Genomic DNA, 12,998 nt, shown 5'->3' on the forward strand with positions numbered 1-12,998 from the left:
ATACTTCGACTTGCGACTAGTCAGCGCCTATTGAAATCATAGATTGACTTAGAAATATACTCCTATATATATGTTCTTTCTGATAATCATGGTGATGATCACCAGTAAGAACATTTTTTATGCCACTAAAATGATAAAAACAATTTTAAATTAGAATTTATGATCTATAAAATGAAGATACCGATAGGTTTTTCATTTTTCTTAGTGCACACATCGGTGGCACTTGGACTTAGCCTTCGGAACTGGGTCCGTGAGGAATTTTCGCAATACAAACAGTGGGTTGGTCTGGGCTTGGGAACTCGAGATGGAGATGGAGTTGGAGTCGGAGTGGCAGGGAGGTTTCCGGGGATCGGAAGGCGAGGCTGGGTGCCTTGGGTACCTGTCCAACTGGTCTCCACTTCCGGCGGTCTGTGGCGAGGCCGTGCTTGTGTGTCGATCTCCAATAATTACGCGCCACTGTCGCGGCTAATGCAATAATAACGGGTTTTTCGCCGGTGTCCCGTCGACTTGCCCCAGACCCCCCAAGGCCTCAGTGACCCCCCCCCCCTCACCCCCCAATTGGGCCACCACCCATGTCTGCGGTGCCCCATGTGCAACATGGTTAACGCTAACCATGTCCCGAGTGCCAAAAAGCAGCAAGGCAACGTCAACCGAAAAGCAAACCGGCTCCCACGCTCTGTGCTAATTTGATCTCCACTTCTGTTTCTTTTTTTTTTTTGGTATTTATAAATATTTCTATGGTTTTTTGTTATTTTTCTGAGGTTTTTTCTGATGGCCTGAGGTTGGCGAGTTGTATGCAAATGCTGGCCAAAGAAATGGAAAAAATCGGGGAATGAATTGTTGATATGAAACAACCCGATGATCGCTGCACAAGAACTGCAAGCTGAGATGTCTGCCAAAGTGGCCATATAAGGTGGCTTTCGAAATCATCTATCGAAGATGAATATGAAATCCTAGCATGCCTCTTCAAATCGTTTAAAAAATCATAAGTCTATTAAGTCTAACTTTTATTAAAAACTAAGCACATTTAACTAAATATTATTTTTAACAAGCTTGCATATTTATATAAAAAATATTGATTTTACTTCTTACCAAAAAATGTAGCAAACTCGTTAAAAAAAATGTAAATGGTGCAACAAGCATTTCCAAAATTTCTAAGCTCTTATTACACTTGCTTTATTTATGACTGAACAGATTGTAATTAAAAAAAATTCCTGGCAATCTAAACAAGATTTAATATCACTAAAAAATAACAAACTCATTAGAAAATAAATTAAAAATGTTCAACAAGCGTTTTCAAACATTTTTAAGCCTTTATGACCCTTTCTTGATTGACTAACTGGAATTTATTAAGAAAATCATAGCAATCTTAATATAATTTACTATAACATTTTTAATTATAAATGTATAAAATGTTGTTTAGGCTATCTCTTTCTTTCTCCAGGCTGTTCTTAATTTTAAATCTATACAGTTAGTCAAATAATAAGCGAGTGTCACAAGGGCTTAATTCATGAAATCTGCAAATTCCGCCCAATTTTAAATCTCTTTAATTTGCCTAAGCAATTTAAACCTCTTAAAACAAATAATATTTTTCCCCAATTCAAGGATTTGTTTGCCTTGCTCCTAGGATTTTCCTAATCCGCATCGCGCATACGCCCCGTGCCACTCCTCAATTTCGCAGCAGGAAAAGAGCGAAACGAGAAATCAACTTAAACATATGGATTAGCATGTAATATGCCACACTGGCACACAGACTACGATTGAGACAAAGACATAGACAGGCCAGCCAATTGAGCAATTGCCACAGCCAGCAAATTCAAATTGAAAATGTGGGCAAAACAAGCAGATACAACAAAAAAAGGAAATAAAATAAAACGAGACGAAACGAAATGAAACTCAACCGCAGAGTCTCTTGTTTGAAGTACAAACAAAACTTCAATTGGCTGGCGGGGTATTGGGGAACTAAAAGGGGGGGCGGCCAGGGGGGCCTTTCAGTCGGCAATTTCAATTTAGGCATCATAAAAACGAAACGGAGAGTCGCAAATTATTCTGCATAATATTGCAAATTAAATTAAACAAGCTGCCGGTGATCAATCTGTTTCAACCCTCCCTCACTCACCGCTATGGCATCCATCACCGCATTAACCATTTTCCTTGATTTCGTTGAGATTTCTTTCTTTTTATCCAGATATCTCCTTCTCCTTGTCGATTCTTCGGTCTTGTTCTGATGATTCTTGCTTCTTATGATTTATCCGACGGACGGGCAAACATTTTGCACAATTTCGTTTGGGTTAAATACTGGATACTCCGTCTCCAGTTTGGAATCCAATTCATTTGGCTCCGCGGACTCTTCGGCTGGATCTTCCTGCTCCGCTCCTCGCGGATTTGTTGACATTTAATTAACGACAGGTGGTGGACCCTGATCCGCGAGCAGGGACCGGCAGTTGTACGTGCTCCTTTACCTGTGGGCAGAGAATTTAGAAAGAGTTATGGCTTTGAGTGGCAAGTCTGAAGGTGGGCTCTGGAGAAGGCGTTCCAGCTTGGTTCGCATGGATTTCATGCTCAACAGCGAGAGAAATAATAAATAATAAAGCAATAAGGTAGGAAATGATGTAGGGTTTGGTGAGTGGGTGTACGACTTATAGCAAGTACATGATTGCCATTTTTCACAGATCTCTGTACCTATGGTAATCAATTATTCTGCTCTTTTAATAATTTTCAATTTTAAATTGGGAAATAAAAAGCTTTTTCAATATAATGTTTGATGGGCTTAGAAATTAACTGAAAATCTGTAAAAAATTAAAAACTTTTTTTAACACACCTGAAAGTATGCAACACTATATTTCATTCAAAAAGCAACAAATTAAAAAGAGTAATCACCTTTGTTAATTTTTTTAATAGTTAATGGAAATAATTTTTAACAGTTTGATAAAGGAATATAAAGCTTGTTCTTTATAACATTTGAAAAGTTTAAATATGAACTACAAGACTAAAAAATTCCAAATCTCCTAGAAATACATCTAAAAGTATGCAACATTTTATAAGTAGCAAAAAGTATAAGGAATTTATGTTCATCTATTGTTTTTAATCTTTTAAAAATTGCAAATCAAGAAGTGATATTAGGGCTTATTTAAAAAGCTTATTTAACAAAAAGTTCGGAAAGAAGACAAGGAACCAAAAGAAATCTCCTCAAAATGAAAACTCCTAAAAATATCTCTGAAAGTATGCAAAAGTATACTTGATTATAAAAGTAAATAAATGAATAGGAAGTGTTTCACTATCAACTTATTTTATTTAAACTTTTAAAATTTTTTTCTAATTTTTTTATATTAAGGATTGTAAAATCAAAATATTGGGGGAAAGGGTATAATTAATTTTGTAAGCATACATTCAATCATTTGAATTAATTTTTAGTAAGACCTACTGCAGTGAAATTTCGCGAGAGAACAAGGGACGAATATTTCCTAGATGCTTTCAGGGACAGTCATTAATGGCATCCCCGCGAGTCCAGCAGACAGACGGCAGACAACATCTACTGGCAAATAAAGTATTAAAAATATTTAAAAAAAAAAACGACTCTACGCGACTGGCCAAAAGTGAATGTACATATCTGCAAGATACATTCATACGTTTTTAATTAAAACCCGTGCACGAGCGATTGCTCTGCCCCTGTCCAAACACTGGCCCGAAGTTTGTTTGACAATGTCCGAGCCCGAGCCTGAGCCCGAGCCCGTACCCCTACTTAAATTCAAATCCGAATCCGAATCCAAAAACCCCATTGCCCTAGCCCCGCCACGCATTTCACGGGTACTGCGATGGCTGGTGATAATGCTGAAAAAGAAATAGCAACAGAAACTTAAACAGAAACCGAAGTTGCGAGCGAAACCGAGACTGAAAACCGAAATAAAATGAAAAACTCGTTTCACGTATTTTTCCACAATTTTCCGCATTTATATGCTCATTAATTACATTTTCATTTCAATTTCTGCATTTACATAACCATTTCATTCCATCTGTCCGCTTAACTTGTCCCTCTCGTTTTTTTAATGTTTTCTTTTTTTTCTTTTGCTGAACTGGCTCAAAAAGCCACGAAATTCCTCGGCCAGTTGACGGAAGTTGAATTGCAAATGAAATTTTCCACCAGTTCAGAGAGATACCAGATACAAGAGTGTATCTGACGAATATCAGCGGTGACAACCAGAAGTTTTGACTCCATCCGAAATGCATTCGCTGTCGCATTGCTGCGCAACATTTGCCAAGCTCCGTATCCGAATCTGAATCCAAAATCGCTGGCAATCAAATGAGGAGCGTGAAGTAAATACAAGTCAACGATCTCCGGCGATCTTCAAAACGAGCGGTGTGCGCAGCTCATTACAATAGCTTTGAATGCATACAAAATGAGTGTTTCGTCTCCGAGCTGTTGTTTATTTAGCTTCCTCACACCTCCCCACTCGGGCTGCATAAATTGCCGATCAGATATATCGATGGGGTAATGGCCAACTCAGGCTCGAAGTGGCATGGCACACAAAATTAGCAGATAGAATTGCTTCTGGCGAAAAAACGAAATTCAATTCCGAGCAACCAACCTGTGACACAATGTTTCTGTGGAAGCATTGCTTTTTTATTAACTCGCTCGCTTTCGCTTTTGTTTATTAATCTTTAAACGAACTTATAAACATGAAAGTGCCATTTGTGCATTGGAATTAACCCATAAATTGTATCTCTCGGAAGGTAACAAAGAAATGGGTAATATTGTGTTTAAAATCTTATTATGATATAATAAATATTTGGGAATGGGATAATACATTCTGACATCTGAATCCATTTGGCTGGCAATAAGAAAGTCATACACAAAATTTATTTAATAAGGAAGTTGACTAAGATTATTATTTTGAATGGTATATTCTCGAAAAAATATATATTTATATTTTACCAAGTCAAATTTACCGTTTACTAACCCAGTTTGATTACCATCCCAAAAATCTAACAGATCCAAAAAGGATTTGGTTTGTTTAGGAGAAAAAAAACATGGAATATTTATAGTTCTTTTACTAAATCAAAACAAAACGCCAGATAACATTTTACTACCCCAGTATTATAAACATCCCAAATATCTTGAAGATCTCAAAAAGCTCTTTAAATGGTTTGAGGCTTACAAAGTCAAAACTAGAGATATATATATATATTGAGTATATTATTTTATAATATTTTTATATATATTTCTTCTTTTTAAATATCTTGCAGATCCCAACAGGGGTTGGGTTTCTTTTAGGTTTATATAGCAAAAACTATAAATATTTATTACATTACACGTTAATTATTTTATTATACATATCATATCATTAGATAAAATCCGAATCCAAGATTACCTACATATTACCATCCCAAATGTCTTGCCAAACCAAACAGGTCTACGGTTTGTTTTGAGCCGCTTTGTTTACCACACTCTTTAGGAGCTCATTAACCAAAGGCGAAACAAGAGTCGACAGACGAGCTTTGCCCAAACATCATGACCAAGAAATATTTGAGGCATGAAATATCAATAACAATATCAATGCGACGCTGAGAGACAAGGCGCTCGGCTAACGAGGCTGTCGATGGGATCGATCTCATTGGGGCTTATCAATTTCGCTGCCATGTGAATATTTCGGTTTCGCTTCGGTTATTTATTGAATTTGTGTTAAGGTTAAATAGCAGCGTGAAATTGAAATGAATTGTGTGATATTATAGCGTGGCCCGTCCGAGATGCGGATAAACGAGAGTCTCAAGCGAACGACCAGAGATTTCGGCGGGCCTACGTCTAATCTTCTCGGAAGAGTAGAGAGTCTTTATCGCTCGATTCTTCTGGCCTTTGTGCCGGCTGGCCGATAAACCAGCGCTGCTCAAGTGTAAATTGAATGATAAGCCCCATCAGGGGGCCTCGAGCCTCAGAATCAGAGCCACAAACTTTGCTCTCCCGATGGTGATTGCCTTAATGATGTCGACGATGATGGGCTGGATGGCCTCTCAGTTACAATTGGGCCGAAGGTGATTTCATCGCCAAGGCGAAATCGATCGCATTTTGTGGCCTATCAATTGAGTTCTGGAGTAAGTAAGGCTGCACAGAGAGAAAATGGGCAGCAATTCATGTTTGCAGTCAGCCATTTTCCTTTAAACCAGCCAATCAACTTGAAAACTAGAAAGTACTTCCACTGACAGCTTCCTATAATGCTTATAGCATGCGTTCTTTTTTTTCAATACCTTCCATTTCCCTTATTTTCGGCTAATTAACTTGAAAACTTTTATGCTTATAGAATAGAATGCTTATAGTATGCGTTCTTTTTTTTCAGCTAATGTTATTTTCAGCTAATTAACTTGAAAACTAGAAAGTACTTCCACTGACAGCTTCTTAGAATGCTTATAGTATGTGTTCTTTTTTTGATACCGTCCAAGTCCCTTATTTCCAGCTAATCAACTTGAAAACTTCTAAGCACTTCTTCTGACAGCTTCTAAGAATGTTTATAGTACACATTCCCTTTTTTCAAGAGTTTTTTCCACATTTTCTCAACGTGCACTTTCAGAGTGGCACTCGCCAATTGAAATGCATGTGGGTCATGCATCCAATGGTTCCAATCAGCGAACAACAAGTGTCCCTTTAATTAATCTGCACAATTGCATTGGCGTCACTGCAATCGACATGCGATATGCCGTCGTCTATCTGCCGAATAAAGCGTATCTATATAGCTCTATCTATATCTGTACCTACAGCTAGGGGCAATGGGGATCGCGTTGAGCAAGGTCAGTTGGCGAGTGGTTAGACCAGCTTCGGATAAGTTCGGTTTTGTGAGTATCTGCATATCTGACGGATAGCTTTCATCGCTTACCGATGGCTTGCTGCCTGGCCTGGCCAGACAAAAGAGCCGACTTTTACTTTCCACCAGACGGAGATGGAACTACTACTGCCAGGCCACAGCCAGCCGAGAAAAACAGCAAGCAAACAAACAATCCGAGTTCCAAGTGAAGGAGAGACAGTACAATGACGACAGTTTGCACGGACAACAGTCTCGACCAGGACAGCCAACCAAACTCGCACCATATCATATCAGCAGCCGTGGGCAAACAGAACGCACCAAAAAACAAGACGGGATGGTGGGGTCGAACGTAGCGACTACCAGATACCCATTACAAAGTATTACAAAATTATTTGAAGACTGGAAATCAACCAATCTTGCTAGTGGCTATATTTTATGGTATCTTTGGGTAGGATGATCGACCATACCGACTACAAGATACCCATTGCCAGATATTAAAAAAAAATATCGGAATTAAAAATGGTTTCTTTAGGATTTAGGCAATGCTTATAAAGATTATATCCATTTTATAAAGTCTGCAATAATGTCTACACCCAAAAAACAAAAAATAGTCCTTGAATTTTATACATTTTCTAACTTTTTTTTAACTTTAGAAAACTTCTTTTAATTAATATACTTGCCTCATTTGAAACAAAAAAAATGTTTGTTAGGTGTAGAATTTTGTTATATTTTATGCGCTCATTATAGACTATAAGAATATTTCAAATTTAGAAAAGAAATATTTTATTTTACAATTTATTTTAAAAACTATTGGTTTAGGATGCTGTAAATCCAAAAAAAAAATATTCAGGGAACCTCCCAAAAAAAAGTGTTTGTTTTGTGACTAAAGCTATTTAAGAAATTGATTATATCTCCCAACTTCTTTCATTTATTCGCCGCGATCTTCATTGCACTGCACGTTGGATCGCGAGGGCCATACATCATTTACGCTCGGATCACTGGGTATGGAGGAAACATTTTGTTTGCAGCGCATGGCAACCAAGAAGTGGCACCAACTTGCTGAAAGCCCGTGGCGTCCGCAGGAGGATGCGAACTAGATGAGGGACAGTAGGCGGACGAATACGAAGGCGAATACTTATAGGAATACGAATGCGAGTGCGAGTGCGAGTGCGAGTACGACTACGAATGCGAAGGCCTTGTTTATGAATACGCGGGCATTGTCTGAATGCGAGATGGAGATGCCGACAAGGCACAACCAGGAAGAGGTGGATGTGGATGCGCGCAGGAGAATTGGCTGGCCAAAAAGATACACAGCAAATATAGATACTTCTGCGCGCACAGATACAAATACGGATACAGATACGGATACCGCATGAGATACCATGGGCCGTGTGTGTGTGTGTGTGTTTGGAAACTAAACAAGCAAATATTGACATATAGATTAAGACTTATTAAGGGAGCTGGAGCTCGGTAGTCGACATCAGATCGCTGGGAATGCTGAGATGGAGAAATGTGGCATGTTGCATGTTGCACGTTGCATGTAGTGTGTGGCATGTCGCGTGGGGTGACATGTTGCCCGATCTGCCGTCTGCCGCAAAAAAACACGTGCAGTCGCAGATACACTTTATATGTGTATATATTTACAAAGGCCCAGATACAGAGAGCTGGGCCATGCCCACTCGCATTGAGGCAGGTTCGAGCGTCGCGCACACTCATGGCCAATATTTGCCCGCAAATATGGTCGAAATCTATATTTAGACGCTGACGATTCGACAATCGACTGATCGACAGGCCGCCGATCGATCCGCTTTCCGCGATCCGCGATCCGCGATCTGCGATCCACGATTCCACAGTTCCCATCCTCGATCGTCTGCTCCCTATCTAGCTATCCATAAAAACCTATCCAAAACCGGAGCGGATCGCTGTTAACTGGCTTTCTATTGGAACAGTTGGGCCCAGCGGTTGGCGTAGATAGCCGAAAGCAAAACAAAGCCGAAACAAAAACAAGAGTGAGATACGGCGAGACTTCGAGATACTTGGCCAACTATTTTGGCTGCTGCGCCCACATGTATCTCAACTGGTGCTAAAAAGCGATCGCCAAAAACCGATCGCACACAGCCACTGCAGCGCATTAGTCAAAGCTGACTTTTTTGGCAATTTTTTTCGGTTTTTTCCTGTGCTATTTACTTGGCCAGCTAAACTGATGCGAATAATTGTGACGCGATTGCGGCATTTGGTGTGTGGGTGAGAAATATTATTGGGGAACTCAGCTGAGATCATAAGGGCTTCCGAATGAAGCAATAATCGGGTGGAATTTCATTAGGTCCAAGCCAGAGATGGTTTTTATTAGGACGAATCACTTATAAATGCAGAAATATTCCTGCGTAATTTATCTTTAACATAGAATTATTAATATGTAAATGTGTAATACCAAAATCAAATCAAGAATCATTCATTTTTAACAAAAGATACAAATTCAAAAATGTTTGAAAATGTTTAATGTTTTTTTATATCATATATTATATATCGTTTTTTTTTTAAATCATTATTATTATATAATTAAATATTTACTAAATTAAGAAATCATTTTTAGCCAAATATTTTCAATAAATGTTAAGTGACAGATTTTTCCTCATTATTATTTTATTATTTGTAATATACTGAGGAACAGATTTTTCCTTACTTTGGCTTAATATTTATTCATATTTACAAATAATTTAAGATCAATTTGAAAATCATGAAATCATGGAAAATTTGTATATATGTTGAAATATAATATTTCGTTTTTCAAGAAATTATTATCAGTAGATCATCATCAGTAAACATAAAAAATACTCTTTTATAGCAAAACATTTTTAATAAATATTTATATATTTATTATGAGGCACTAAGGAATATATTTTCCCTTACTTTGTCTTATTATGTATCCATATCCAGAAGGAATTTAAGATATATTAATATGATCTATTTATTACTGAACATTTTATTTTTATTAAGGTGTGAAATGATTGATGGGAATAATAAGCGTTTAATCGATGAAAGCATCAACCAAGGAGACCCAAAAATCCTAATAACTACAACCCGAACATTAGTTATAAGAGTTGCCCAAAAGAAATTTAGTGGAAAGCGCCCCAAGAAAGCCAAGGCGAACTGGGCACATAGGGGGTCTTACATGATGGGTTCCCAACATTCATTTAAATGGCCATCGAGATAAGCGAAAATGCCAAGATATATGGGTGGATTAGTAAGCGCACATACTTATATGCGATGTTCCTCTGCCGAGGGAAGATCATTAGCGACGATTGATATCTACAAACTGGGACGGCAAATACAGATACAAAGAGTCGGGCAACTCTACCTGTGGAAGTGGCCAGCGAAAGCAACCCATTGATAAGAACAAGACTATCTAAAGCTAATAGCTGCGACAGCCGCAAATTGCATGAGAAATACCATATCAGCTGGGGCAGAGCCGAAGTACAGGTAGTGAGACACAGGTAATGACAGTAAACATTCTCCACTTATCAGCAATCTGATGATGCACGCACAGAGAACGAAATAAAGAGTGCTTAACGGTCGAGAAATATACGATATCGTTAAGTAATTCAGTGCGGAATTATGTTTTTAAGACCCTCATTAGGGCTAGAATGTGGGTTAGTTTGTAGAAATGGCACCGATATCTTGTGATCTTAAATATTGATTACTAAAACATTTTATAGGGAGTAAAATTACAGATTAACACCTTGCAAACTATTTTGAATGCATTGTAAATAGTATAGTTTAAGCTTTGAATTTGCTTTCAAAAATTTCCTAGAGAAATAATATAAGAAACTTTAAGAATGGTCAAGTCTTTAATCAAAATAAAATATTTTCTTATCAAATCATATACAAAGATTTTCTTGGAAAAAAGATTAAAAATATATATACATTCTAAAGCATCAAAATGAGAATTATTACCCTATTTTATAATTTCTGAGATAGCATTCAAAACATTAAGACAATGCAAGTGATTTAATTAAAATGTAATTTATTGCTTCAAGATTGTAACCTTAGAGCTCCACAAAATGTTTTCTCTGTGCACTGGGTACCGCCGCAATGAGGTAATATAGAGCCGATTCTGCGGTTTTGGTTATGGTTTTGGTTTCGGGCTCGGATTTGGCTTTTGTATTCTTGGTTTGTCGGTTTTGGCATGCGATAAGGCCCGCTACAAAGCCAATTTGTACGGCTGATTTTCAAGGGGTTAGTGGGGAAATTGAGTGGAGGTGCTAACAGCAGCTGATTAGCCATTTGAGCAAGTCGCAGCAATCCCAGAAATTATCAAAATTTCAGCTGTTTATCATCATCAGGTGTGTGTGTGTGATAGCGAGAGGGCGCTGCCCGACGCGAGCAAATGACAACTGCGCCAGGAATGCGAATTCGCAGGCGAAAGACGGGATATCTGCTGTATGGTAGGTGCTATAAGGTGGACTACCTGGCGAATACCTGGCCGATTAGCAATCCGCTGTCAAAATGCATTGAAAGCGAAAGACGACGCCAAAGGAAAGGCGGCCCAAAAGGTGCAATGTACCGAGTGGGCAACGTGGAGAGAACGAGCCAGGAATCCAACGCACTTTCGGCCAGAAAGGGGGAGAAGCCCTGCACTCGAAGAAAAATCAGGCTATGTAAAAGTGAAGACAATCTAGGGATCTATAACTCAAAATTTATGCACTTCTTTGCCAAAGTTTGTATTGTAATTTGCCATATATAACCGAATAATTTCATAAATTTATATGAAAATATCATTTTACTTGCTTGCTAAAATTTCCCTACACTGAAATAAATATTAAATATAAATATTACACATTTAAAAGCATTTAAGATAGGATTTTAAAGACCATATAATACTTTTGTTTATAATTTCTTTGATGCAACTCTGAGTCGAAACCCTTTAATGCGGCTTTGTTTAGATTGTAATTTTAAATATGATAACAAAAATTCCATCTTTGTGAAGTTGAATTACATAAATATATAGTACAATAAAGTTGTAGAATATTTGAATAAATTCTTCTAGATATAAGCAAAATAATCTAAATTAATTCTTGGATATTTCCTTAAAATATATATCCAATAGTACAATTTTGTATCTATATTGAGCTTTAGTTCCTATTATTTAACCGTTCTAAGAATGCCCCGTATTTTCTTTGAGTGCAACAAGGGCCAGAGATAAAGAGAAAACGCGAAGAGGAGTCCGCGTGGTCGCTGAACTTGAACTTGCGAAATGATGGGAAGTAGAATACGATCATCACTTTCAATAAAATTACCAGGGGAACGCCAACGCCACCCAGATCGAAGCACTGGAAGTCCAGAACTCTAGATGGGATCTCGGGATCTCTGGAACCTGCTCCAATTTTTTTGTGCGCACTCGCGATCACTCGCACTCACTCGTCGTCGGCGGCAAACTCCACTTCACTTTTCGCACTTTACTTTGCTGTTGCTGCTGCTGTTGTTATTAAACAATTAAATATAAATAACAGCGATGCGGTGCAAAGGGGGGAGGGGGCGGAAAAAAAAAAAACAGAAAATAAACTAAGACCAGGGGGAAGTGAAAAAAATATGTGTATTTAATTGAGCGCGACACGCAGCGATCTGGTGCGACACATAATTTATTTTCCTTCTAGCTGCAGCGATTCTCGCGATTGTCTAGCGACGAAACTCCGGCTCTTCGGACCTGGAGCCCCGGTATTGTGCGGTACTACGGTCTTTCTTCTCTCCTCCTTTGGCGCTGCGAACGCGACGATCCACCGGACCCACCGAGAGCGACGGAACCACCGAAACCACCGATACCAACCGACTGTCTGTGGCCGAGTGCGAACTCGAACTGAACTGAAGCCGCCGACAAAACGAAGATCGCCGCCAGACGGCGACGCCGGCGGCGCACCAGCAACAACAAGCACTCTCTGCGATAATAGCAGCGGCAACAGCAACAACAGCAACAGCAGCAGCAGCAACAGCAACAGCAGCGGCAGCAGCAACAAGAACCACAGCAACATCGACACAACAGCAACATTACGAGATGCGAAACGATTGCGCACTGTGGTCAGAGATCTACGAAATAGCACCACCAGAAGAACCCAATTCTCAGTTAACTGGAGGTTAAGTAATGTAATACCTTTTATTTTTAAAAGTTATGGAACAATCTGGAATATAACCGTCCATACGATATACCTGGAG

The 12,998-nt window shown here is 38.6% G+C and overlaps 1 protein-coding gene across 5 annotated transcripts in view; it reads right to left on the bottom strand.

The window, feature by feature from the left end:
- Positions 1–12,631, bottom strand: part of LOC108025720 (protein sprint) — a 120,279-nt gene extending 107,648 nt beyond the window's left edge. For all 5 annotated transcript variants that reach the window (XM_017096282.3, XM_050889413.1, XM_050889414.1 and 2 more), the window contains exons 1-2: positions 12,089–12,631; positions 2,120–2,462 (exon numbers count right to left, since the gene is read on the bottom strand). In XM_017096282.3, coding sequence (XP_016951771.1) covers positions 2,120–2,149 — 30 coding nt within the window. In that variant the 5' untranslated portion in view covers positions 2,150–2,462; positions 12,089–12,631. The remainder of the gene's footprint in view (positions 1–2,119; positions 2,463–12,088) is intronic.
- Positions 12,632–12,998: the final 367 nt, after the last annotated feature.

The sequence above is a fragment of the Drosophila biarmipes genome, chromosome X (assembly GCF_025231255.1).
Source record: "Drosophila biarmipes strain raj3 chromosome X, RU_DBia_V1.1, whole genome shotgun sequence".
Taxonomy (NCBI): domain Eukaryota; kingdom Metazoa; phylum Arthropoda; class Insecta; order Diptera; family Drosophilidae; genus Drosophila; species Drosophila biarmipes.